We start from the raw sequence: 27,890 nt of genomic DNA, 5'->3' as shown, positions 1-27,890 counted from the left end.
GGTTGCTGATTCACTCTGCTGATAAAATTCTTAGATGCACAGGGATTTTCTATTTTGATGAAGTCCAGTTTATCTATATTTCTACTGCTTTACATGCTTTGGCGTCATAGTCAATAAAGCACAGGTAAATCCAATATCATGAAATGTTTCCTCTGTTTTCTTCTAAGAGTTTATACTTTTAGCTCTATATCTAGCTCTTCTGTTCCTTTAATTTTTGTGGATAGTGTAAAGTAATGGTACAATTTTGTTATTTGCATCTAGATATCCAGTTTTCTCACCATTATTTGTTGAAAAGATGTCTCCATTGAATGGTTTTGAGATCCTTGTCAAAAATTTGACATTTGACCTCACATGTGAGGATCTTTTTCTGGTATCTCTATTTTATTGGTTTATGCTTGTCTTTATGCCAATACCACACTATTTTTATTATAATAGCTTTTTAGTAAGTTTTCAATGAGAATATAATGAGTTCTTCAATTCTTTTTTATGGATATTTTGGCTATTCAGAGCACCTTGAGATTTCATATGCATTTTAGGATGCATTTTTCCATTTCTGTAAATAATCTCACTGGGATTATGACAGGCATTTCATTGAATCTGAAGTTACTTATGGTAGTATCGACATCTTAATAATATTAAGTTTTCCAATCCATGAACACAGGATGCATTTCTATTTATTTGTCTCTTCTTCAGTTTCTTTCAGGATCTTTTATGATTTTCAGTGCACATATTTTTTGCTTTCATTGTTAAGTTTATTTCTAAGTATTTTATTCTTTTTGATGATATTATAAATGTAATTGTTTTCTTATATTCTTCTTAGGATTGTATGCTATTAGTGTATGGAAATACAACTGAATTTGTATCTTGCAACTTTGCTGAACTTATTAGTTCTAACAGATTTTTATTTGTGGACAGTTTAGAATGGAAACCTTCCTGCTCTGCATGCCACCCACTTCCACCTCTTTTTCCATTTCCCATCCTTTCAACATAGTTACATACCGCTTTGGGTCTGGGGGGCAAAGTTGACAGCGTTGTTTCATCTTCCAGCATATATTGCTAAAATATGAAAATATAAACTACAATAAAATCTAATGATAATTTAGTTACTATTTCTTTGTATAGTTCTTTTCATTATTATGACTATTTACTCCATCAAGGCACTTTTCAGGTCATAAATTTATCAGCAATGTTGACAATTTTCAGAAAGTATATTCAAGAAGACATTTAGCATTTTCAAGAAAATATCTTTCAATAAAATATTTCTCATTTACTTTTCTGTGTTCTGTTCATGATGTTTGAATATGGTGGATCATATATATCAATTCTGAAAAATGTTTTTTTGATAATATGAACTCCATTATTATTTTGCTAATTGCATTTCTAGGAATAACAAGCATACACTGGTTTCCCTGTATTAACTCTCTAATTATCCTAACTTTTCAAAATGGCAATCTTTTTATTTTGTTGTTGCTGTATTCTTTTAATTCTGGTAGATTTTTTCACTTTGTCTTTGAAACTTTCACTTAATCATTTGATAAATTATCATGTATTTTTTAATTTGCAAACCCTTTCTTATTATCTGACACTTTTTAAATTAATCTAATAATATATCGTGGAATAATAGTGTTTCATACTTCTTTAAAGATATGAATCCTGATTTTTAAAAATGTGTTGTCTTTCTGCATGTTCCCAATCACGTGTAACTCACTTTATATTTGTGTGGGGTGTGTGTGAATACACATGTGTGTTTGTGTGTGTATGTGTACAGATTTGTGCATCTTCCTCTTTCATGTTGGAAACTTCCTTAAAAGTCTGGGAACATTGGGCTCTAAAATAATATTTAAGACTAAAACATCACACACTGTGTGGAGCTTGTTCAATTCCGACGTCTCTGGAGGAGAATCCTCCTCCTGCCTCCGTGAAGACTGTCAAGGTGCCAAGTCCTTTTTCTCCATTTGAGTAACTGAACATTTCTCTATCCAAATTCCTTCTTTCAAAGAATCCTGAACTGTTTCATTTCTCATTGAGCCTTTTGCTCACCTGCTGTCTTTTAATTTATAACATCCAGTTGTTTATCATCATAATAATTGGGTTTTAAAAGAGAGAAATGGTAAGTATATATGCTTAAATTCACACACTTATGTAGAACTGCAGATAATTTTAAATACAAAAAAAGGGAAAAATGAATAACACAAAGTGTCATAAATCAATGTATAATGTTATATACGTGTTAGAGAAGCAGAGAGATGGAAAACATGCTCTTGGGGAGATCTTGAGCAGAGTCATGACAGCCACAATGAGCATGTGTATAGATGTTTGAGTAAAGGGTCTTCTTTAACTGCAGCATTCAGAACCTGAGAGAGGAGGCAGAAGAGAATGACTTTGCATAAGTGGAACTTGACAATAACGATTTATGTTATATTTCAGAACAGATGAACCAAATGATAATACCTGTCTTCAGGAAAACTTGACTTGACATTATTGTGAAAAGAAGATGTAAGAAAGACATAAATCTCCTCAAACATGAGCTGATAGACTACTTCAATTTTAGAGGCAAGTTTTAGGGAAAAATATGAAAGAAAAATCATCCCTTAAAGGTCATAAACATTTATTGATACTAGAACTCTATAATATATGGGTTTTCATAAATTTTGCACATATGAATTTTGAATGCAACAACTGATTTTAATGATATCCGAGTTTGTGTAGGGCAGTAAAACATATTTATCCTAAGGAGGTCAAAATAGAAATCTTGTTTTTAAAATATTTTAATAGTTTCTTAGAAAACACTTTGGCCACAAATGTTCGCATTTTCACGTTTTAATCTCTGGATCAGAAAAGAAAGTTTATTTCTCCCAAAATAGATAAGTTCAGTTCTTCATTTAAGAGCTATAAAATTTTAAATAATACACAGTCTAAAATATTAAGTTAAAAAGAGCTTATAGTTTTATAGTCAAATCACTTACTCTTGTGTCTATCTCTAGGAAAAATCATATTAACGCTCCATGGAAAATTATAACCTAACATCAACTGATTTTATTTTATTGGGGTTGTTTCCACTGTCAAAAATTGGCCTGTTCTTCTTCATTCTCATTGTTCTCATTTTTCTAACAGCTCTGTTTGGCAACCTGTGCATGATTCTCCTCATAATCCTGGACACCCAGCTCCACACACCCATGTATTTTTTACTTAGTCAGCTCTCCATCATTGACTTGAATTACATCTCCATGATTGTCCCCAAAATGATTTCTAATTTTCTCTTTGGAAACAAATCTATCTCCTTCATTGAATGTGGGGTTCAGAGCTTCTTTTTCTTGTCTTTAGCAGGTGTGGAAGCGCTGTTCTTGACATCAATGGCGTATGATCGTTATATCGCTATTTGCTTTCCTCTCCACTATCCCATTCATATGAGCAAAAGAGTGTGTGTGCCGATGATAATAGGATCTTGGATAATGGGCTTTGTAAACTCTTGCACCCACACCACATACGCCTTCCATATCCCTTACTGTGAATCCAGGGCCATCAACCATTTCTTCTGTGATGTCCCAGCCATGTTGACTCTGGCCTGCGTGGATACCTGGGTTTATGAGTACACAGTGTTTATGAGCACCATCCTCTTCCTCATGCTTCCTTTCATTGGCATTGCATGTCCCTATGGCCGGGTTGTCCTTGCTGTCTACCACATGCACTCAGCAGAAGGGAGGAAGAAGGTCTATTCCACCTGCAGCACCCACTTGACTGTGGTGACTTTCTATTATGATCCACTTTTTTACACTTGTCTACATCCAAGATCCCTAAGATCTCAAACAAAGGACGAGGTTCTGGCTGTCTTCTACACCATCCTGACCCCAATGCTAAACCCCATCATCTACAGCCTGAGAAACAGAGAGGTTATGGGGGCCCTCAGAAGAGTGATTCAGAGAATCTGCACTGTGAAAATGGAGACAGAGCTTTTTGCATGTGTAGCCAGGCCTTGGATATAAGTTCATTCATCAGTGTACAGAATTAAATATATTATTTTATGCTTAGGGTGCAAGGACCATAATTAATCTAGATAAGAAGATTATCACTTAGGTCTGGACAAAATTGTCTTGTAAATATACGTGCGTGTGAGTATATATACATATATAAAATTCTAAGCCTTATCTTTTTTATTCATGATGCTTTTTCCCATCAATTTCAAATTAATTTCCAAATTAATTTATTTTTTCCTGATATGATGTTGATGATAATTATTGTTTGTCATGCAGCAACGAAAGTAGAAACTAACTGAAGTTGTATTTCAGCATACCAGTGCTACTATTTTCAAAAATATCTAAAACAAAAATAAATTTTTCCTGAATGTCAAGATCTAATTAAAAGTCAGAAGACTTCTTGTTATTCTCATAGCAAACCTGTAATTTACCATACCAGTTAGTCTTTCTTTTAATTTAAAGAAACTTATCATTACAGGTATTTAGCTGAGACTTCAAGAATTCATCAGGGGTTCAGAATTCCTTATACTACTTTGAGTGGAATATGACAGGTTTATGTCTCTAATAGGGTGATGAATCCTAAGGAAATGATTTAATTTCAGGTATACCTCAGGATCAACAATAAAAACGTGGAGGTACTAACAGAGGTCAAGGAAATTGTGCAGTTAATTATAAGATGAGTGGGTCAAAGGTTTAGTCAAATTAGTGGGGATTAATTAGTCAAGGACATTCCCACACCTATCCCTGGTTTTCTACATATACTGTTTGCATCCTAAGTAATGTTAAGAAACAAATTCAACTGAGTAAGTTTTAACGGTTGTATTGGTTTTATTGAATGAATCAGGCAGCATCCCTCTAGTAAACAGAAAGGAGCTCTGAAGAGCTTAACACAATGAAACACTCTTATAGGCAGAAGGATGCAGGGCAAGAAAGTTACTCTTGCAAAGAGCTGATTGTTTCAGGCAACATCACCCTCCCTTGGGGGATGGCAGGGGTCCATTAGGTAGATTACCTCACTGGTGCTGAAGGAGTAATGCCAGATTGACTGGTTTGAGACTCCAACCCTGGGGAAGGTTGAAATTGTAATTAAGTTTGGTATCAAGTCTCAGTTTTGTGATTTGGGCTTAGCGCAAACGACTCCATTCTGAACTGTTGTCTCTTTTTTAACAGTAGCCACTGCTACTTGTAGCATTAGATAATGTCTCTCAGATGAGATTTTATTCCCCATTACTGCATCTCATAGTTCTACTGAAATATGTTGAGAGTAGCCAACATCTATGGATCAATTTTACTCATTGATATTATGGCTCAGTCACTATCACAAACAGATCCCACCATTACATCCCATAAAAATCCATCAGCTCAAGGAAACTCCCTGGGTGAAATGCCCATCAGTGATGAGTGCAGACATGCTCTTTACCCTCTCAGGTATGGCAGGAGGGGAAGGGTCATACTCCACAGAATTTGAAGGGCACAGCACAAAATGAAAATATGAAGCTTCTTGTTCAAAAAGCAGGAAAGACTACCACTATTGGTGCTAAAATATAAAGTTTCTTCCTTCAAAATTAATTTATCAGCTATAAAATGAAATACAAATTACAAACAATATTTCTGTATTATAATTTTATATATAATCAATAGATATACTTTACTATGTAATATCAATATTGGTCATAAGATTTTTCTGGAACTCTTTTCTCCAAATTTATTTTCATCAAAATTTATAGTTTTAAGAACTTTGTTTGTTGTCAATGTAATTGAAAATATTGTCAGTCACTGGTGGCAAATGCTAAGTTGCAATTAAGTTTTGGTGATTTTTAATTTTGAGAAGGATCTGCTTAAGATATCAGAGATATTAGGAGTGTTTGTGGGTTGTGAAAGTTTGAACTGAATTTCTGATACCTTATAGAAAAATACAAATTACAGTAAAGATAGAGCTAATGATGCTCAAGGAGAACTTTTCATTAAAAAATTTCTCTTATGAATAAATTTCAATCTATCCATATAAGTCAATTTCATGTAAATCTGAATTTAATTTTAAATATAAATCTAATAAATGGCATTTTAATAATTTCAAATTTCTGGTAACTTGTGGACTCTGTATAAGAAAACAAAAGTGGCTTCATGTTTCAAATGCTTATTTATTCATTTTCTCCTTATATTTTCAATTACAGACTACATCAATGCTATTTTTATCCTTTTTGTTAATAATTGGTTTCTGAAACTTCATAGGAAAAGAACTTTCTACTCCATGAATAATCTTTCATATTAAATTTTAAATCTTCAAATTATCTTTAAATTTTATTTCTATTTCTGATCATGTGGATATTTGTTTTGCAACGTTGCAGCAGCTTTGAAAACCATAGATTCTGGATTCTGATGATTTCTGATAACCCCCTTATATGCTTTAGTGCGATGACCATATGTACACTTTCATTTAAAATAATTTACTGACCAAGTTTACTTCCTAAGCTCCTAGCCTTTCCTGTCCTGACACTCAGGTGAGACCGTTAATAATGTTTTAGATGACACAGGGATGGACTCTGGACTGAAGGCTAAGTCAGCTCCTGCCCCCATCATGGGCCATTGCTCCTGCCAGGCAGAGATCCTCCTCTCTAGAGGGCAGTAGCCACCTCCACCACTGTTGCTGCACCTGCAGCTGCTGCTGGCATCACTGCCACCAGTTTAGTTTCAGGTCCCAACCCAGCCACTCCCCCTGGGTCCTGTGGTGCTTTGAACAGTTGTGTGTGTGCGCATGGGGAGGCAAGGCCCGTTGTTCCTTGTGTGTGCTGCCTGAGCCCACTTGTGCAAGTATTTTTGCTGGACCAAAGCCGCATGCTAATGCTGCTGCCCAGCGTAGCTCCTCCACTCCCTTGCTTTCTCAGCGATAAAATTATTAAGAATTGTAAGATTTCAACAACAGAGTATTAAACAAAGCAAGGATCCTTTCTGAGTGTGAGATCCTGTGCGAGCACACAGGCCACATACCTACAAGGCCAGCCCCACGAAGAGTAGAATGAGTGAGTAGGAAGGGAATGGTGTCATGCCAATCAGGAAAGTGATGAAAATGTCTGCTGTTTTCATTGTTATCATTAGAAATAATCTTAGGGAGTGTAGAATTGAGCAGAGACACCAACTTCAGACTTCTTACCCATTTCAGGTAGTAAATAATGGAGATAATCAAGAGATCTGTATCTATTTTTGGCCCTGGCACACCAGGATCTAGGGGAAACCACGCCATATCTTTGGATTTAGTTTGCTGAAAAGCAAGATGGAGGCATTTTACCCTATAGTGTCAGTAAATAGTGTAGGAGAGGAAAAATAACTTGTCCTCTACCCTTCTAGATTTTTGGTAAAGACATCTCCTGTAATAAAAGACAGATCAACAGGGAAAAAAAAAACCGACCAAAGTTTCACAACATATATACTCCTTTCTACACGGGAGAGACCCAGGAAAACCAGCTTCCTGAAATGGCCCAAGTCTTCACCTTAAATGTCATCTTCAGCTAAAGACAAAGAGGTTGGGGGGAAGGGGCAGACCGTTATTGGAGGTTACCAGGAAAGGCACAGTAAACTAGGACATGGTTGTAATACAGGTTTAAGTTGCTGCCTTCCCCACGGCTAAGAGTTTCTAGAAATTTGGTCATTCTCCACTTCCTGATACAGAGAGGGATACACCCTTACAAATGAAAATTTCCCTGATAAATGTAAATGTCTTTTACACAAGGGTAACTTCTACTCCAGTTTTCAGAACTCGTCCTATGTCCTTTGGCTCTTAAAAATAACCGGCATAAAATAATCTTTATGCCAAAGAGGCATATTTTAGGGTGGCAAATTTTGCTCCTCTTTAATGGCATCATTGAAGTCACTTTTAATGACATTCCTACAAAAGCAAGAATAATTAAATTTTTCATGCCAACAGCTCTGAAAATGGGGAGAAAGAGATCACCAGCAAATAGTGAGCACTCCATGCTACCAGAAATGACCTTCTTGAAATCTTTTATTCCAGTAGTCTCACGACTCAGGAAAGCAGGAAGTTAATTTCCACCGATATTGTGTCTGCACCCACAGGCCATTCCTTCTCCAGAAAAGCTCTTAACATTAGGAAGAGCAAAACAGAAATAAGACAAATTTCTCAAATATTCTACCATTTTCTGCATTTTTTATGAGAATCTACTTCAGATAATTTTTAAAATTGGACAATGATGACTCTGAGGCTTACATTTACCCTAGTTTTCCTCCTCTCACAGGGTCACTGCTCCCTTTTCGTTACATCTCCTTTCAGCCATTCTTATTATCATCCAGTTAGTAACTAGTAATTATTATCTTGCACTTCTCATTCATTCTTTAATTGGTTCATGGCAAGAAGATGAAATTTTTAAAGCACATGGTCTCTATTTGGATGCTTTTATAATGCACAATGTGTTCCGTTAGTGTTTTATTATGTAGTAAATTATCAAAGTTTGATTTACAGAAAGGGAAATGAATATTTTTTTCCATTCTTATTTTGAGAGATGAGTATCTTTCCCACACAATGGAGTGTAGGTCAATCGTGTGATAATATGGAATAACGTAATGATTCCTTTCTTGTAAAAATTAGTTCAACCCCACTACTCACTTTGTTGCATGTAAAATCTAGAGGAAAAAAGAAAGCTGCTGCTTGGACCACAACTTATTAGTCATTAAATACTTACTGAGTTCTTACTACATTGTAGAAAAAACAAAGGTGGATGTGTCACACAAATGGGGAGCCAATTTGACATTTGAGCCTTATTCTCAACACTTTTATCTCATTTCCACAAGACGAACAATTATGAAATCCTCTTAATTCTGTCTCCTAAATATTTTTAAATACATTTTTCCTCCTCAATCCTTGTAATCATTGCCCTTACTTTCCATCATGTTTTCTGTTTAAGCCGAAACTGGGATTTGGAGTCTGATTCTATCAGCCAGGGTTCTAAATTGAAAGCAAAAGGAAAAAATGTGTCCCAATTGAAACAAAAAAAAGAAATATATTAAAAAAGATTCAGTGGCTTCCAGAATCTTCAGAAACACAGAAGAATTAGACTTGCTGCATGCACACTGTACACGAGACCCAGTAAGTGTCTGAAAATGAATTCTGTGAAGACACTCCTGAGACAAAGTGTGAATAAAGGGTATCATCCCCCCACTGAGGATTAGCAGATTAAGTGACCTTAAACCCATATGCATGGTTTAAAGGAGGCCTTGTGAGGAGACAGGCTTGAGAATTAGGTCCTGGAAAGAACAAGGCATGTGACTGATGGCTCAGAACTGGCCAGAGGGAAAAACATTGGAAAAGATGAGAGTGTTTTCCATAGCGGCTGCAACAGTTTGCACTCCCACCACCAGTGTATGAGAGTTCCCTTCTCTCCAAATCCTCTGCAACACTGTTTCCTGTCTTGTTAATTATAGCCATTCTGATGGATGTAAAGTGATATCTCATTGAAGTTTTGACTTGCATTTCCCTGATAATTAGTGATGTTGAACATCTTTTCATGCATGTGCCTATTGGCCATCTGTGTATCTTCTTTGGAGAAATTTCTGTTCAGATCTTTTGCCCTTTTTTTAATTGGGTTGTTAGATATTTTTGTTGATGAGATGTATCAGTTCTTTATCTATTTTGGATATTAACCCCATGTCTGATGCATGGTTTGCAAATATCTTCCCCCAGTTGTTAGGTTGTCTTTTCATTTTGTTGATGGTTTCCTTTGCTGTGCAGAAGCGTTTTAGTTTGCTGTAGTTCAATTTGTTTATTTTTTCTATTGTTTCCGTTGCCAGGTCAGACATACTTGAAAATATGCTGCTAAAATTGATGTCGAACAGCATACTGTCTAAGCTTTTCTTCTAGAAGTTTAATGGTTTCAGATTTACATTCAGGTCTGTGATCCATTTTGAGTTGATTTTTGTGCATCGTGTAAGATAGTGGTCTAGTTTCATTCTTTTGCGTGTGTCTGTCTGGTTTTCCCAATACCATTTATTGAAGAGATTTTTCCTTTCTCCGTTGTATGTTCTTGACTCCCTTGTCAAAAATTAGCTGTCCATAGATGTGTGGGTTTATTTCCAGGCTCTCGATTCTGTTCCATTGATCTATGTGTCTGTTTTTGTGCCAGTACCATGCCGTTTTGGTTACCATGTCTTTGTAGTGTATTTTGAAATCAGGGAGTGTGATACCCCCAGCTTTGTTTTTTTTTTTCAGAATTCCTTTGGCTGTTTGGTTTTTATATATACATTTTATGATTCTTTGTTCTATTTCTGTGAAAAACGTCATTGGAACTTTGATAGGGATTTCATTGAATCTGTACATTGCTTTAGGAAGTATGGACATTTTAACTCTGTTAATTCTTCCAATCCAAGAGCACAGGATATCTTTCCCCTTCTTTGTTTCTTCTTCAATTTCTTTCAACAATGTTTTATAATTTTCAGTGTACAGATCATTCACCTCTTTGGTTAAGTTTATTCCTAGATATTTTATTCTTTTTTGTTGCAATTGTAAATGGGATTGTATTCTTAATTTCTCTTTCTGTCACTTCATTGTTAGTATATAGAAATGCAACTTATTTTTGTATGTTGATTTTCTATCCTGCAACTTGAGCATATTTATTTATTATTTTTAAAAGTCTTTTAGTGGATTCTTTAGCATTTTCTATAGATAAAATCATGTAATCTGCAAATAGTGACAGTTTCACTTCTTCCTTTCCAATTTGGATCCATTTTATTTCTTTTTCTGGACTCATAGCTCTGGCTAAGACTTCCAACACTATGTTAAATAACAATGGTGAAAGTATGGCGATTCCTCAAAAAGGTAAAAATAGATCTATCATATGATTCAGCTATTCCACTGCTGGGTATTTATCCGAAGAACATGATAACATGAATGCGTAAAGATAAATGCACCTCTATGTACATTGCAGCATTATTCACAATAGCCAATACTAGGCAGCAACATAGGTACACATCAAGAGATTAATGGGTAAAGAAGACGTGGTATATATACACAGTGGAATACTACTCAGGCATAAGAAATGATGAAATCTGGCCATTTGTGACAACATGGATGGAACTTGAGGGCATTATGTTAAGTGAAATACGTCAGAAGGAGAAAGGTAAATATCATATGATCTCACTCACAAGTAGAAGGTAAAAACAACGACAAACAAACACATAGAAACAGAGATTGGATTGGTGGTTACCAGAGGGGAAGGGGGAAGGGAGGAGTGTGAAAGGGGTGTTTAGGCACAAGTGTATGGTGATGGACTGTAATTAGTCTTTGGATGGTGAACATGATGTAATCTGCAGAGAATTCAAAATATATAACCATGTACACCTGAAATTTATACAATGTTATAAATCCCTGCTACTACAATAAAAAAATTTTAAAAAATTAAAATAGAAAAGATGTGAATGTAATAATACATAAGCCACTAATCCAATATGTAAGGCTTGTGATGGTAAAGCTGTGCGCTCTTTGAAAAGCAGGCAATAGGAACTGCTGAGAGCCAATTAGGCAGAGACCCCAGCGGCCACTTTAGATGTATCATGAGTGGTAACAGACAAGGAAAGATCTCCCGGAGGGTACAATCAGGGACCACGGACAATGTTGGGTCAAGGGATTTGTCCCAAAGACCAACATCCAAAACCAGAGCAAGAAATCACATCTAAGCCTGAAGGAGAGGACAAGAAACTACCCAGAGATCATGTGCTTTTCTCAGGTGTCGTGGTTTGGTGGAACTTTGGGGTGTCTTTCTTAGTGGGTAGATGAATGTAATTTGATTGGTAAGAAGTTTTCATACGGATAATTGGTACCAGAATGGCTCAGTGTCACACACTGTGGCAAAGACCACTTTGATTTACCAGCAATTAACAATCCTATTTATAGAGATGAGAACTGTTATTGGAAAAGTTGATTAGTCAGGAAGACCAATTTCAACCCTTGCTTCCAGAGTAGACGTGTGAACCCTTCCTTCCCCCACACCAGATTTCCAGGACTCTAGAATAAAATCCAATTCTTCTCTTTGACCCCTGAGAGAAAACCTAAGCAATATATGACTATGTTAAGAAACAAAATTTCACAGAAGTTTTGTCACTGCAACAAGTAGTGGCTGATTTTCTTTCAATACACATTATGAATTTCACAACTTTTAGCTATCTAGTGAAGTTAGAAATGACAATTACAAAACTGCAATGATACTTCCCTGGTGTTAAAACTTAACTCATGAAAATAGCAACCAAAAATCAGATGTCAAATATTGACTAAATAATCTTCATTGAAAGTAAATGAATTCAAGGACCTATAGTTTGCAGAAGAAATCATTAAGCTCTGAAGAGTAGGAAGTGCTTACTTTCTCACAGACAAAACTGTTTGATGCTTATTTAAAATGCAAGTAGAAATTTAACTATGCTACTAATTTTTAAATATTTGGAGTTTATGCTCTGATTAATATCTCATAAGTTTTAAGTTTTAAATGGTCTAGCACTATTTTTCCTAGAATTGATGTCTTCCCAATATGCAGTTTTACCATAAAAAAGTTTTTTGAATACATATATATCATGTTATGGCAGAACTGTTTACTTTTATATGTTATCAACTTTACAGAGAAAGACTGTGGTTAGGCCAAGTAAGTTTTGAAAACTAGCATCCTGGGACATGTGTCAAGTCTGTACATAGTTTGTTAAGTCAAGTGATCAAAAGTGTCTAACTGCAGTGAGGATGGCTTACCGGGTTACCGGCAGCTTATTCTACTTTATCTATTTGATCTGGTTCCAACCAGTTTGTTAGTGCATGACATTCAGACATAGTATCTCCTAGGCAGCTACTATTACAATTAGAAAAATTTTTATTTATAAGATACACCTAAACAATTATTGATATAATTCAAAATGGACTGAAAAGTAGAATTATAGTTGAATTAGATAAACTTGAATTACACCTGCAAAATCCCTTCCGTTTTGACAGAACCAAATCATGACGTGCTAACCAGTCATAATCAAACTGAAAGAAGGAGATTATGCTAGGACATGGGTCATTATGGTCTATCTTTGAATTCTGATAACTACATTGAATCAGAAACTCTGTAACATACAGCATTCTTCTCTTTTCTGTAATGTTCATTACTGACCTACAGTTCCAGTGTGTCCCTAAAATCGGCTTTGTTAATTTAAGATGTTTATGTATATGTTGACATAAAATTTGGGTGGTTTTATTGCTTTTATTTTCAGTATTTCAATTTTGGAGAATGCGTGAAGAGTTTCAGATTTAGATGACTGGTAGTTTCTTATGGAAACGTGAAACTTAGGTTTTGAACCAGAGTGGGTACCAGTGACGGATGCAGACAGATGACCAATTTGACAAGAGAAGTGTGTGTAATCATCCACATCTTGAACTGGAGGTCCAATTCATTCCAATTTGCTTGGTGATACTGTCAGCCATGCTAATAACCCTTAGAGGAGATATTGAAATTTTCTCTTCATAGAAGCTGGTCAGTGCAAGAAAAGAGATCCACAGGCCCTAATGTTTCAAATTTTTCACAATCAAATAGTGTCCCCACTTGAAACATATATTGGCTATATTTCAAAAAATCTTCCCTCTCCTCAGAACTTCCATTGAGTGGCTAACTCATACATATGGACAGAGAAGAATCATCAGATATATGAGGAAATCACCTTTCATGAAATACAGGCCAAAATAAAGAAAACAATGAAACTTGAAAGGAAAATACAGAGGGTATGAAGAAGAATTAACCTTAGAGAAATTACTTTTAAAAAATATAAAAGAAGATATAAACTGAAACTAAAAGGGGACATAGAGAAATATTCATTCTAAAACCAAAGTATATTTTTTCTAGTTAAAATTATGAGCAATTTTGGGCCAGCGGTTAACTTTGGCCTGCTCCACTTTGGGGGCCCACGTTTGGTTCTTAAGTGCAGACCTACGCCACTCGTCTGTCAGAAATATAAAGGAACCCTAAAGGAATCATGAATAACTACAAAAACATCCAGAAAAATTAACAAAATGACAATAAGTACATATCCATCAATAATTATTTTACTGTAAATGGATTAAATGCTCAAATCAAAAGACATAGGGTGGCTGACTGGGTTAAATACAGGACCCATGTAGCCAATTACAAGGCTCACTTCAGATCTATAGATACACACAGGCTGAAAGTGAAGGAATGGAAAAATATGTTTCATGCAAACGGAAACAAAAAGAAAGCTGGGGTAGCAATCGGTGATCTTAAGAAATAGACAGCCAGTTCATTCCTCAGCAAAATGGGTTTATTTGCCTCAAGGTGTATAACTACAGTGATCAATGTGGAACCTCCTAGCAGCAAAGGTGAGGAGAAATTCTTTTATAGAGGGGAAGGAGAAGTTGGGAGGACTTTTATAAATAAAGTGTCTATTGGAGGAATTGAGGGGTTGATGTATGGTGGCTTTTCATTGGCTGACTTGTCACGTTGTCTCATTGGCTCAGCTTCTTGTCAGTCAAGAAGATGAAGTCCTGTTGGGCTCCACTATCAATGTAGGATGTGACAGTTCCCTCTTTGGCCTCCTGTTGATTAATTTTCATATTTTCCCATTTTGATCAGGATCTTTCTCTGAAAGCACCACTGCTCAAGAGTCAGAGTTTTCCAGTTTCATCAAACATTTGTCCACTGATGCCAGGAAGGAGTTTTCTGAGTGTCATCTCCAACATTGGAGGGAAAGTGCACTGATTGGAAACCTCTTGTGGCCACATTTGAGTAACAAATATGGGATAGGAAGGAGAACCTTCAGGCCCTTTTTTCTAAAATACATCTGTCAAGATCATAGGCATTGGAGATCATCTGAAGTGCTATGTTGTCACCAAAGGTTTGGCAGACAAGCTTCCAAAGGCTTGGTCTGGACATCTTGGGAAAGCTGTCTCATCAGATGTCATCTGCTTCAACTCCAGAAATCTTTACTTTCAGGTCACCAGATGACGTGCAGGTCCAGTTAGCATTTGGTGTTTCTGTAGGTGTGTCACAACCCAAGAGTCTATTCCCTGGAGTTTCGTGGCACAAGGGTCAGCTAACCGCACCATTTCAATGAGAGGCCTTTCTAGTGAGGTTGAAGAGAGTCTTTCCGCAGGTGTCTTTTCCAATAGACAGAATCTCCTGGTTACATGGCATATTGAGTAAGGTGACAGCCTAGACTTGAGAACAACATAGGTGCCTATGAATGAATAAAGAAGATGTGAAACAGCACATTTGTTGGTGATAGATGGAAACTAGACTTTTGGTGGTGAAAACGATGTGGTCTCTAAAGAAGTCAAAATATAATGATGTACACTTCAAATTAAAAAGAAATACTTCCAAGATAGTCTATTGATCATTGCTGATGCACGTGTGTCTGGATGGTTCTCATACTGTTCTAAAAAGCTTGGGACAGTCAGCAATGCCATGCTTTCTAGTCAGGCAGGAAAGAAAAGGAAGGATGTAGAGATGGAATTTCTCTCATTCAGACTTTCTGAAATGTTTACCCATTACATGGATCACAATGATTATTTCATTTTTATTATTCACTTTTACAAATTCACTTTTACAAATATTTTACAAATATTAACATGAGCAAAAATTTATATCCCACTTTCACCATCCTACAACAAAGCCAAAAGTAACAAAAAACATTCTCTTAGCAAAATGTGGCTACTATTTCTTCCTATCTATTTGTTAACAATTATTGAATAGCTTTTCTGTTCCTGATAATGTTCTGGGTGCTGGGGTAAACTTCTGATCAAGATTGACAGGGTTTGTAAATTTGTGAAGTTTGCATAATGTGGGTGCTGGTAACAATGAATGACAAAGAATAAAGCTATCAGTTAGTGATAGATGCTGTAAATAAAATAAAATATACTAATATTATGGAAAGTAACCATGGAGTTGGGAAAGCATTAGATAGGATGTTCTAGAAAAGTCTCTGATAAAATAATATTTTACTTGCTCCTTAATGATTTAAAGAAAAACCTGCACAAATCACTCCAGGAGAAGGGATGCCATGTTCAAACTTCCTCAAATGGCAGTGAGCTTGGCATGTTTGGAGATCATAAATACAGCCATTGTTACTAAAGTGAAGTTCTAGGGAGAAAAGAATTGGAGCTGCCATCAGAGAGGGAAAAAAGTCCTGAGTAAGGATGGTATTGTAAAGCCATGTTAAAGAGTAGAAACTCCAAGTGCAAGCATAAAAAAACGTTTGTTAGATAATGTGATGTACAGTCTTACATGTCCACTTCATCTGCTGTTCAGAGAATGGATATTATGGGACAAAGGTGGAAGCAAAAGAGCCTACGGTAGTAAATGACGGTTTGCATTAAAGAATTATCAGTGAAAGGGAACATTTGTAAGTCAGGGCAGGTTTTAGAGATCAAGCCAAGAGTATTTTCTAATGGAACTTGTGGGATGAGAAAAGATTAAAATCAAGAATAATTCCTAGGTTCGTAATTTGAGCAATTAGATAGTTACTCAAAATGGGCTCAAACCTAGCACTGTTCATCAAGCCATGCTGTGGCAGCATCCTACATAAAGTGGAGGAAGTTTGCACAGATTAGCTTGTGGCCAATCTTCCCCAACAACAAAAAATTAACTAATATTTAGAAATCAGGCAGAGGAAGAGACGAGCAAAACATTTTAGAATGGGCAGTGTGGAAATTGTTTGCAAAGATGACTGTTAACAGTTTCTCCCATTCTATGTTTATATGCTGCTTCTTCCATCCAGAAACAAGCCCTTCAATATGCTCTGGCCATGTGACTTGCTTTGGTCAACAGAGTGTGGCAATTGTCATACGGTACCAATTCTGGGCCCAGGTCATCGGAGGCCTTGAAGCTACTATTTTTGTTCTCTTGGGCTCTAGGCTTCACGTAAAGAATTTCAGACCACAATGTCGAATGATGACAGATGACATAGAGAGAGATAGGTCTCACCAAAACCCAGTCATTCCAGCCTCCAGCATTGTGAATGAGGTCATCCTGCCAGAGCCAAACACCCGGCAAATGCAGCTTTGCACGTGGAACTTACAGCCAGAACATGGAGCAGAGATTAGCTCTTCCTGCAAAGCCCTGTCAAAATTTCAGACTCATGAATTGCAACAGCAATATTGTAGTTACTCTATGCCACTGGATTTTGGGGTGGTTTGATTTGCAGTAATAAATAACAATCAACAAGTGAAATAAAAGGAAAATCAAGAGTTTTTTGTGTTTTTCAAACCAGGCTCTAGATAGTGTCATCAACTATTTGGAATGCTGCTAAGAAACATACAGGAGGATGAAGTCAGCAACATGGCAGAGTGAGCTGTTCCCTTCATCATTCTCCCTTTTGAACTACAACTAAATAGACATTCACTGACCAATGGAAGAAACCCACAAAGCACAACAGGATGCCTGAGAGACACACGCAGCTGTACATCTGAGGGTGGGTGGATTGGCCACTGGGGAAGTGAGATGGGTGAGCACACCCTGCACTCCCCTGGTAGCCCTGTGCATGCACACAAACACTTTCCTACCTGGGGCAAGCACCCGACAGTGGGAGCACACACCAGGGTGACCATAGGAGGAGCCAGCTGTAACTCTTAGCCTGTGCTTGTTTTCACTCTCCTGGTGGGGAGAGGGAGCCCACCATGCCCCTGTGCCACCAAGGGGCAGCAATAGCTCAGGTCCCAGCCGAGGAAGCCCCATCCACCAAGCACAACAGTCCAATGGACTGTAAACAGAGACAGCAGCAGATCTACGTGTTGGGGCAAATGCTTCCCAGACATGCAGATGAGGGCTCACAGTGCTGCTGAGCCCCCCAAAAAAGAACATGTCCTGGGCAGCTGTGGGAAGAGGCAGCAGCAGCTTTGAGCCCACTGGCGATCACTTTCTGGTAGAGATGGGGAGCTCAGAGTGCCCCTGAAGCACCAAAGCGTGGCCCATCCCAGCAAGGAAGCCCCGCCTGCCAACTACAGTCCACACAAGTGTCTGAATTCACCCCAGGCTGGGGCAAGCACCTGTAATAGGTCCACAGCTTCCAGCAGATGGGGTGGGGCCAGAAACGCTGCTCCTGCTTCCCCCTAGTGGTAACAGGGGGAATCTGCATCCTAAGAATACCACAAATGCCCTGACAAAAGATTAGCTCATCAAACACCATGAGAAAACGGCTGCAACAATTCAGACCAGAAGGAAAATGACAATTCTCCAGAAACCAACACTGAAGACAGAGAAATACAGAACCTAAATGATAGAGAATTCGAAATAGCCATCATAAGAAACTCAATGACTTACTAGAAAACACAGAAAGACAATTCAAGGAAACCAGCAATAAAATGAATCTCTTCGCCAAAGAGATTGAAACTTTAAAAAATCAAGCAGAAATTCTGTATGTGAAAAACACAATTAATGAAATAAAAAATAATCTAGAATCATTAAGAAATAGAACTGATGTTATGGAGTAAATAGTCTTCTAGAGGAGAAAAATGTAGAAATGCTACAAGTGGAGGAGGAGACAGAGCTAAATTTTTAAATAGGAAGGAATTCTGCAAGAAATATATCACTCAATTAAGAAAAGCAACATAAGGATTATAGGTATTGCAGTGGGAGAAGAGAGGGAGAAAGGAGCCGAGAACTCGTTCAAAGAAATAATTGCTGGGAACTTCCTAAAGCTGGGGATGGTTTCAGATTTACAGATAAATGAAGCTAATTGAATGCCCAACTTCATCAATGCTAAAAGACCTTCTCCAAGGCATATAATAGTAAAAATGGCCAAATTTAATGATAAAGACAAAATACTAGGAGCAGAGAGGCAGAAGAAAATAACCTACCAATGAAACCCTACCAGGCTTTCAGCAGATTTCTCAGGACAAACCCTACAGGCTAAGAGAGTATGGAATGATATATTCAAAATAATGAAAGACAAAAACTTTCAGCCAAGAATACTCTATCCAATGAACTTTCAGATACAATGGAGAAGTAACAGCTTTCCCAGATAAGCAAAAGCTGAGGGAGTTCATCACCACTAGACCTCCTTGACAAGAAATAATTAAAGATGCCGTCACACCAGAAACAAAAATGCAAAGGTCTACACAGCTCTGAGCAGGAGATAAATAGACAGACAGGATCAGAAACCTGTGGCTCTCCACCAGATCAGGGAGGCAAAGGCTCAATTACAACTTAAAAGAGAATATCTTTCATACAATCCTCACGATAACCACTAAACAAAAAATCAGAGTACAGCCACAATTCACAAAAAAAGAGAAAACGGAGAAATCTACCTCAGAAAACAACCAAAATGAAATGGCAGTCAGAAATACAAAGGAGGAGAAATGATGGAAACAGAGAACAGCCAGAAAACAAGAATTAAAATGGCAGCATTAAGTCCCCACATAACAATCACCACTTTAAATGTAAATGGATTAAATTCTCCAATCAAAGAACACTCACAAATAAATAGCCTTAAATCTCAGAAGAAAAATGGATAAATGGCAAGAATAAATAGTTTTACAGGAAAGAAAACATGAATTGCAATTGAGTGAGTGAAATGATATTTAACCTCATTAGAAAATCAGCAAATACAAATTATGTGTAAAACGTGATTTTCTCCATTGTCAAGAGATTGGTAAAACTGAAAGTTTGTCAATTTCAAGCTTTGGTTAGAATGTAGAATACTACATAATTTCATACACCTCGCATAACTTGTTAATTTGTGATGGATAAATGCTAAAATTAGAGATTCCTAATCCTGCAGGTGTAGTTGTGAGCAGCAGTACTCACAGTGCTTTCTGTTGACATTTCAATCAGGTTGGAGCATCTTGTCTGTGTGCTTTGTTTAGCAGCGAAGACCATGGGCCATTAAAGTCTCCCTCCCACTTTTATTCATTGAAACAGTCATGGGTCCTTCATCCATTTTTGAGGACCTTTAAAGGAGTATACTCACATCTAAATACAAGTTATTTCATGGGTCATTGGTCCCTTAATTACTTAACTTTTTTCCTTTCTGTGTTTTGACTTCTGCTTATTGGGTCCTGGGTCATCCTGTTTTAGAGAGCTCATGTAGGTTGCCTGCAGTCTGTCAACAGATCTTAGAAGAGTATTTTTCATTTGCCTCATCTTTCCTTTCCTTCCATTCAGACCAATTTTGGCCTTGTGAGACCAAGTCCTCACATTGCTCTCCCAGTTGGGTTCAGACAATGAACAGGTCAAAATGTCTTCACGTGTTGACCCCCTCCAGAGTCTGGCAACCTTAGCAATGAAAACACATCCTTTAACCCTACCAACCCAATTTCCAGTGCATCTCAGATGGTTGTTGTGTTCTATGCAGTGGCATCTCATGTTCCGAACATTCCTCACTCTCACAAAAATTTGAAATAAATGAATGTCTATTCAAAGTTTAACTTATCCATGAGGGGACAAAGAGGGTGTTACAGCTCGTGCAAAAAGTGTTTGAGTTGAACAGGGCTTTTTATAAACCTGTGAGAAGGCCACACTGAAAAAAAAAATGCTATTTGTTATTTTCACTTTTTCTTGTTGTTTTATAACATAAGAATAATTGATCTTTGTCCTAGGTTCTTGGCACAGAACTCCTAAAAACCTTGGAACTTCCAGAGTGGTAAATGTGATAGGGCTCCTTTTTGTTCTGAGGAGACTCTTGGTGGGCCTCTATATAGCTTGACTATGGGACCTGGTTGCCAGAAGACCAAGCCGTGATTAGAAGTTTGGAACTTTTGGTCCCATTCCCCAACCTCCAGAGAAGAGAGCAAGACTGTAAATTTAGTTAATCACCAATGGCTACAATCATGAGTATGTAATTAAACCTCCATAAAACTCCTAAATGACAGTGCTCAGAGAGCTTCTGTGCACAAACACTGATTGGGAGGATGGTGCAACCCAACTCCACGAGAATAGAAGCTCCTGCACTCAAGAGCCTTCCAAAGCTCACCCATGAACCGCTTTATCTGGTTGTCCATTTTTATCCTTTATAATAAGCTGTAATCATTATAATAGCATTGTTCTGACTGTTGTGAGTCATTCTAGAAAATTACAGAACCTGAGGAGAGGGTCCTAGGAGCTCTTTGTAGCCAAGTTGGACAGAAGCATCAAAACCTGACAATTGTGACGAGCACCTGAAGGAGGCAGTCTATGGGACTAAGCCCTGAACTGACTCCAGGTAGTGTCAGATTTGATTAAATTGTAGGCTCTGTGGTTGATGTCAGAGTGTTGGAAAAGAGGTATTGGAAGACACCACACATTTGGTGTCAGGAGGAAAAAACCTTCTCACTGCTTGAGTTTTTGTTTTTTGGCTAAGTTGGTTGGTTTCTTACTTTATTACCAGACATAAATTATTTGCATCTGTACTGGAACCAAATATATACACTAATATGCAAGTTCACAGATTCTTGGCCCTGATTATTAATAAATAGTAAGCCAAACACAGTTGCATTCACCCAGAGAACTAAATAATCTTTGAGCAGTCCTGTTAAACAATGACCAAGTATAACACTGAAAGGACAGACTGCTCTCCCTTTGCTTATTTACTTTTTTAGATAATTTTTCATAACACTTGGGCCAGAATCAACATAAGCCCTGCTTTCAAGACAGTTTTTCCCCCATTGGAAACAATCATGGTGATGATAAAAATGAACGTTTATACCAGATTTACGAAGGGCCAGATACTCTTCCAAATAATTTACAAATATTTTATTTAATCCTTCTAATAATGTTACAAAGTAAGCAAGGTTATTAGGCATATTTTGTAGAAGAGGAAGAGGAAGATCACTTATAATGCTAATCCAAGATCATGAAATACATAAGGAATAGAAAAAGGGTTTAAAAAATTGGAAATCAATGAGTTTAGAGGCTATCAAAGCACTGAAGACCAGTTAAGGATAGAGTCAAAATTCAACTTTACATGACTTATTTAAGGACATATTTCTCAACGTGTAACTAACCATCCCTCTGAGTGATTCAAATGCTCCCTAAAGTTTGAGAACCACACACTGAGGTGACTTAAACAAAATTCCTCCATTCTGCTACCTCAGGACAATTAAATATAGGTATGGTGCTTAAAAATATTAACATTGTTTGCATTCTGGTAGAATGCAGAAGTTCATAGATCAAACGGCTGTTTTAAAGATTAAATAAAATGTTTGAAATATATGTAAAATGCTGAGCATATTTGATTAATGAATAAAATCCATCATTATCATCAGTCAGTAAAATGAACAATCTATATTTCAGGCAATTAAGTCACATTTGTTCAGTTCAAGGAGTGGAACTTCTGTTTTGCCTTTGAAAAGGCCTTGCATTCGCTGTTATCCTTAGAGTGCCTCATCTCTTCACCTTCCCATTCGGGGTTATTTTGCCTTTAGGAAAACCCGGGTGTTAAATTAGTTCATTGCATCACTTACTCTTTTTTTTAAATGTTAAACCGTTAAATCTGTGTTCCTCTACCAAAGGTGACTTGTCTTCGAAAGTGTCGTTGCCCCGGGGAAGGTATTTTATAAGTGTAGGAAACTTTAAGTGGTCACTTAGGACTTCGAAATAAGTACGGCCTGAGGCCAGGAGGAGAAAGCAGTGCCCTCAACACTGCTGTAAACGCGCATTTGTAGTCAACCTATTAAAAAGACCCAGTACCATATGGATGTCTCACGGATTACAACTCTACAATAGTGGTGAGTCTAATTTGAGAATTATTTTTCCTTTATATTAGTAAGTAATTTCAAGTGATTCTTATTCATGAAGTGTTTAGTATTCTACATCTGAATTTTGAGTTGCAGAGTAACCGTTGTAAGACTTTATTCACAAATGATACAAAATAAAAGTCTCCCCATTGTCCACATATATTCTGAAGACGTAAATTGTGGGCTGGTCCACCCAAAACCAGTAGGCTAATAGATCTTCTTGAATAAGCAATCAATTCATTCAAATTACTGAGCTCATAAAATAGTGGATTGTTTCAATGAACTGTGTGGCTGTTTCAAGAAATTAACCATGTTATATCAATATCTTCTGGACATAGAGGCACTTTCTTTGCTGAGGGCAGAATGGCAGAAGGAAGAGAAAAGGAGATTGTGGAAGGAAACTCCAACAGTTTATGACGATGATCTCTACTAGAGCTTACAAGTCAGTGCAATGTGGAGAAGGAGACTGTAATCAATTTCGCTACGAGCTTCAGAAAGGGCGTGATTTTGGGATTAATAGACACAGAATTCCTCAAACATTCTCTAAATAAAGGGCCTAGAATAAATAAGAAAAATTCTGGCGGCAAACTATTTTATTACTTTAAGAATAATGAAGAACAGTTTCCTTTTCTTTCTCTGAAGGATGTGATCATGTACACCTGGAAAACTATCCATAACCTATTCCTGGAGGGGATGTATTTCTCTCACTTCATGAAAATATGTAAGTACATTTAAAAAAAAGACTTCGCTCAATTTCAGTCACCTTATTTAATAGCCTAACATTAATTTGGTCCACAATTGATGTAAAGAAGAAATACTTATAATATTCTCATAATTTGCTGAGTTAATATGGACTTTTAGTTAAAGGCTAAATGTTTCACTTAGCAAGTGAATTCATTTATATAGCCATAAAGCCAATAAATTCTTTATTAAAAATTCTATGTATGATATTTAGTGAAAAAGATCAAGCTGCATTAGTTATGTACAAGAAATTAATATATTTATATTGACCTTCCTATTAAATTATCTATTATAGTATGTTGAAAAGCCTAATTTACTAAAATACCATACATCACAATTTTTCACAATAGAGGAAGATATCACAGAGTTATTTATTTACTACATTTTCATTTTAAAGAGTCATGGTTCCAAATTTACTGTTATTAATTAGAGACACACGTGTGTCTGTGTGTCCATGTGTGTATCTCTCTATCATCTATCTATTTCATCCTCACATTTCCAGAGCATTCAGTTAAATGATCAAATTGACATTTTGTGCTATGGCTTTCTAGCTATTGTTTATGTGGGAAAAAATAGCAACTAATGATATAGACCAACAAATAAAATTGAAATTAATAATTTTCTTTCAATGTGCAAAATGACTTGGGAAATTACTTCAAAATTCATTCATGCACAAAATATCTTAATTATTTTAGTAATCTGTTAAGAAGCTTTGTAATTTAAAACATATAAATGCAGCAAGGTTAAGTAACTGACTCCTCATCACGTATATAGAAAGTAAACGAAATGATTCTCAAACCAGGAGTTCTGTATCTTGAGCCCAGAGTTCTTTATCCATACATCCCCACATCGATAAGATCAGTCTGAGGGTGGTTTAAAGTTATAATGGAGGTTGAGAGAGCCTGCAGGCAAGGAATCAGGGTCTGTGGCAATAAGAGGAGAAAGGTATCTTAAATAATATATAAAACAAGGAGCTGAATGAACTAGATAGGAGGTAGTGCAAATCACCAAGGCTTGGCAAGGCCTCGATTAGGTAGACTGCTTATGTGTCTGGTATCAGTGGTTAAACAAGCCATCGCAAAGGTGCTGGTGTTCCTTTGTGTTGTTGTGTCTGTTCAAACGTGAATGTTCACGTGGTGGAGGTAGCAATTTAACGAGCCATTAGAACTGACTTTCCACAGGTCTCTTAAAGAGACTGCCTATGTGTTAGACGGCTCTGCAAGACATGGGCTCTGTCTGCCGCCTAATTTTTATAGCATTAGAGTATTCACAAAATCAAACCCTTCGGGTTATAAAGCATCATCACTATCTCTGTCTCTGTAGTAATCAATTACCAATCAATTACCAGACAGTTCCAGAAAACAGGCTCAGAGATTACTGTGTCTCTAAGGCTTCGGATGAAATATTTTTGGACTGTCCATGTCAGAAATGAAGAGGTCTGCAAACCCGTCCATAAACAGAAGTGGCAAATTTGTGCATTTTTCTGCTAAGAAAAGAGGAGAATTGGCTCCATGCACCTATATGCTCTTCTGCTCTTTATGAATTTACAAGTTTTGTTCTTAGTATGGAGTTTAAAAAATGTCAAACACTAAAAAATCTTACTTATGTTCAGTGTATAACAGCTCTCAACCTGTGAACCCTTCCTCATAAGGCCGTGCTCATTTCTGTGGGCTCAGTCATTTTGTTTGTGTCTCCTAAGAAAATAGATCTGTTTTGCTAAATATTAAGCAACTGTCCTCAGAAGACAGGCCAAATATATAATTTAAGCATTTTAAAAATATTTTTCCTCTCAGATATATTTATACTTCACCTGTGACTGATAATTATGCCTCATGTAATAAGATTGTTTTAAAACTGCTTCCTTTTCTTTTTAATCACCTTTTTAATCACGAGTACGTCGTTATAGTTATTGCTATGCTCTCCAAGCATTTACTGACATCAAAGATCCTCTCATGCTTGCCTTTCATACTCACCTGATCATTGCAAGTCTCCATGACGGTACATTGTGTCGTGAAACGATGCGTAGGGCATGGCTCCAAGTCCTAGGAAGCTGCGGAAAGAAATGTGCATTTTATTACAAGTGTGATGGAAACAGACTGAAGGTTTCAGAGCAGAGAGTGATGAACTAGCATAGCCGCACTTTAAAATCAGGTAATAAAAATAGTTATTTAACAAGAGGAAGTAACATTTTCATCAATTATTGGGGATATTATGTTCCTTCAGTGGGGAAACTTTGTTATACTCATCTGTTCCCTTCTGTGGCCCTTGTAACCCACAGTGAAATAGCTGTAATTTTTTGTTTATTAAAAAAGTAAATAATTTGAGTATGTTAAAATTTCCAAAATTTGAAAAGAATTCATCTAAGACTCAAAGAAATATAAATAGTAAATGTTTAAATAAGTGTTTATTTTCTAAAATGGTTAATTTTGGTTTCAGTACACATAAGGAAAGCACAATAGTAATAATTATTAAATAATATAATAGAAGCCAAATTATTTACAATTTTATAATCTTGACAGTTTTATTCTACTTTTGATTCATTTTGATCTATTATACCAACCAAACAATATATCATTGTGTGAAATACATAGACTAACGTTATTTAAAACATTAACAGGCTGAGTTACAGAGAAGTGGAATAACAGGTCAAGCAGAAGCATCTTAACTGGGATGCAGGGCTTTGAGTCAGGACCTTGGATTCCATATCCAGCACATGTGCAGAAGTTATGAAGCCAAACTAAGGTTTGTAGATGATGAAAGTCCCTTCCTTCTCTATTTTTCCATTTGCAGAATCACACCAGAAGAAATCATGGAGAAGAGAAACACAACATCAGAATTCATTCTTCTAGGACTCTTTAAACATACAAGGCCCCACCTCTTTCTCTTCATGGTGGTGCTGACGATGGCCATTGCTTCTCTTATGGGCAATGTCATCATGCTTCTCCTGATTTACTGGGACCCCCGGCTCCACATACCCATGTACTTCCTACTGAGCCAATTCTCCCTCATTGATGTGATGCTGATTGCCACCATCGTGCCCAAAATGGCTGCTGACTACTTGACTGGCAAGAAGTCCATCTCCCCTGCTGGTTGTGGGCTGCGGATCTTTGTTCACTCACACTGGGTGGTGGGGAGAGTTTCCTTTTAGAGCCATGTCCTATGACCGCTACATGGCTGTTTGCCATCCACTGAGATATCCTGTCCTCATGAGCCAGCAATTATGCCTGAGAATGACTTTGGGGTCTTGGTTCCTGGGGGCAGCTGATGGGCTCATGCAGGCTGTTGCTACCCTGAGCTTCCCATTTTGTGGCTCATGTGAGATCAATCATTTCTTCTGTGAGGCCCCCATGCTGCTGCGCTTGGCTCGTGCTGACACATCAGTCTTCGAAAATGTAATGTACATCTGCTGTGTGTTAATGCTTCTGGTCCCCTTTTCCCTCATCCTGACCTCCTACAGTTTTATCGTCGCAGCTGTTCTCCAGATGCATTCTAGAGAAGCCTGCAAGAAGGCTTTTGTCACCTGCTCCTCACATTTGGCTGTGGTGGGACTCTTTAATGGAGCTGCCATTTTCACCTACATGAGACCCAAATCCTACAGGTCAGCTGACCTTGATAAGGTCGTGTCAGCATTCTACACTATCTTCACCCCTGTGCTGAACCCCCTCATCTACAATCTGAGGAACAGCGAGGTCAAGGGGGCCCTGAGAAAGGTGGCTGGGGAAATGTGTAAATTTAAAATGACAGCAAACTTAGTCTCATTCTTCAAATTATTAAAAGAGTCTAATTTCCTGAAGTTGTTAACATTTAAACATATGGCAATTCTCTCTCCTTTAATAATGCTTGAAGAGAAAGTTAAATTCTTTGATCAGTATAATAGGAAGTAGTTAAGAATTATGTGAGACTGCCGTACTAAGAGAGGCTATTTCTTGAGCACTATTTGCTATGCTCCACACCAAGCAATTTTTATACATTATTTTTCATCCTATTAACAGCTATATAAGTACTTTGACACCCATCTTCTAAGTGAGAAAATGGAGGCATGGGAAACTAATATTGTTCTCAATATCACACAGCAAATAAATGTTAAAATGTGACTCCCAAGCTTCTGCTTTAAGCTGGTATATTTATTTCTGTCCAGGAATTTATTTTAAACACTCTGCTCTATGTTTTTGCTCTGTGCATGTTATATTTTCACTGTTTTCGTAAGCAGTCTTTCACAATCTGTTTTATCTGGAGCTTGAAGGCAAACCATTTTAATTCATGTAACTTTTTGTTTAAGTAATGTATATCTTTCCCCGGGCTCTAGTTGTAATTGCAGTGGCCAATCTGTTTTAAAGTACACCACGACTAAATTCTTTCTTGGAATTAATTTTGTCCATGATGCTTAAATGTTATGTTGATTTATGATGGACATGGGGTCCATGGATATGAATTCAGATACATAAACATGCTTAGTCTTAATAGAACACTTGATGATAATGAGTGAGCAAACC

The 27,890-nt window shown here is 37.0% G+C and overlaps 1 protein-coding gene and 1 pseudogene across 1 annotated transcript; both read left to right on the top strand.

The window, feature by feature from the left end:
- Positions 1-3,005: 3,005 nt before the first annotated feature.
- On the top strand, positions 3,006-3,983 carry OR2L5E (olfactory receptor family 2 subfamily L member 5E). The gene has a single exon (NM_001391807.1). It carries the CDS (start codon positions 3,006-3,008, stop codon positions 3,981-3,983), a length of 978 nt encoding a protein of 325 aa, NP_001378736.1.
- A 22,127-nt stretch (positions 3,984-26,110) lies between these two features.
- LOC138923679 (olfactory receptor 2T8-like) lies at positions 26,111-27,281 on the top strand (annotated as a pseudogene).
- Positions 27,282-27,890: the final 609 nt, after the last annotated feature.

This window comes from Equus caballus, chromosome 3 (genome assembly GCF_041296265.1).
Source record: "Equus caballus isolate H_3958 breed thoroughbred chromosome 3, TB-T2T, whole genome shotgun sequence".
NCBI lineage: Eukaryota > Metazoa > Chordata > Mammalia > Perissodactyla > Equidae > Equus > Equus caballus.
The sequence above is the reverse complement of the archived record's forward strand: the minus strand, read 5'-3'. Positions and strand labels throughout refer to the sequence as shown.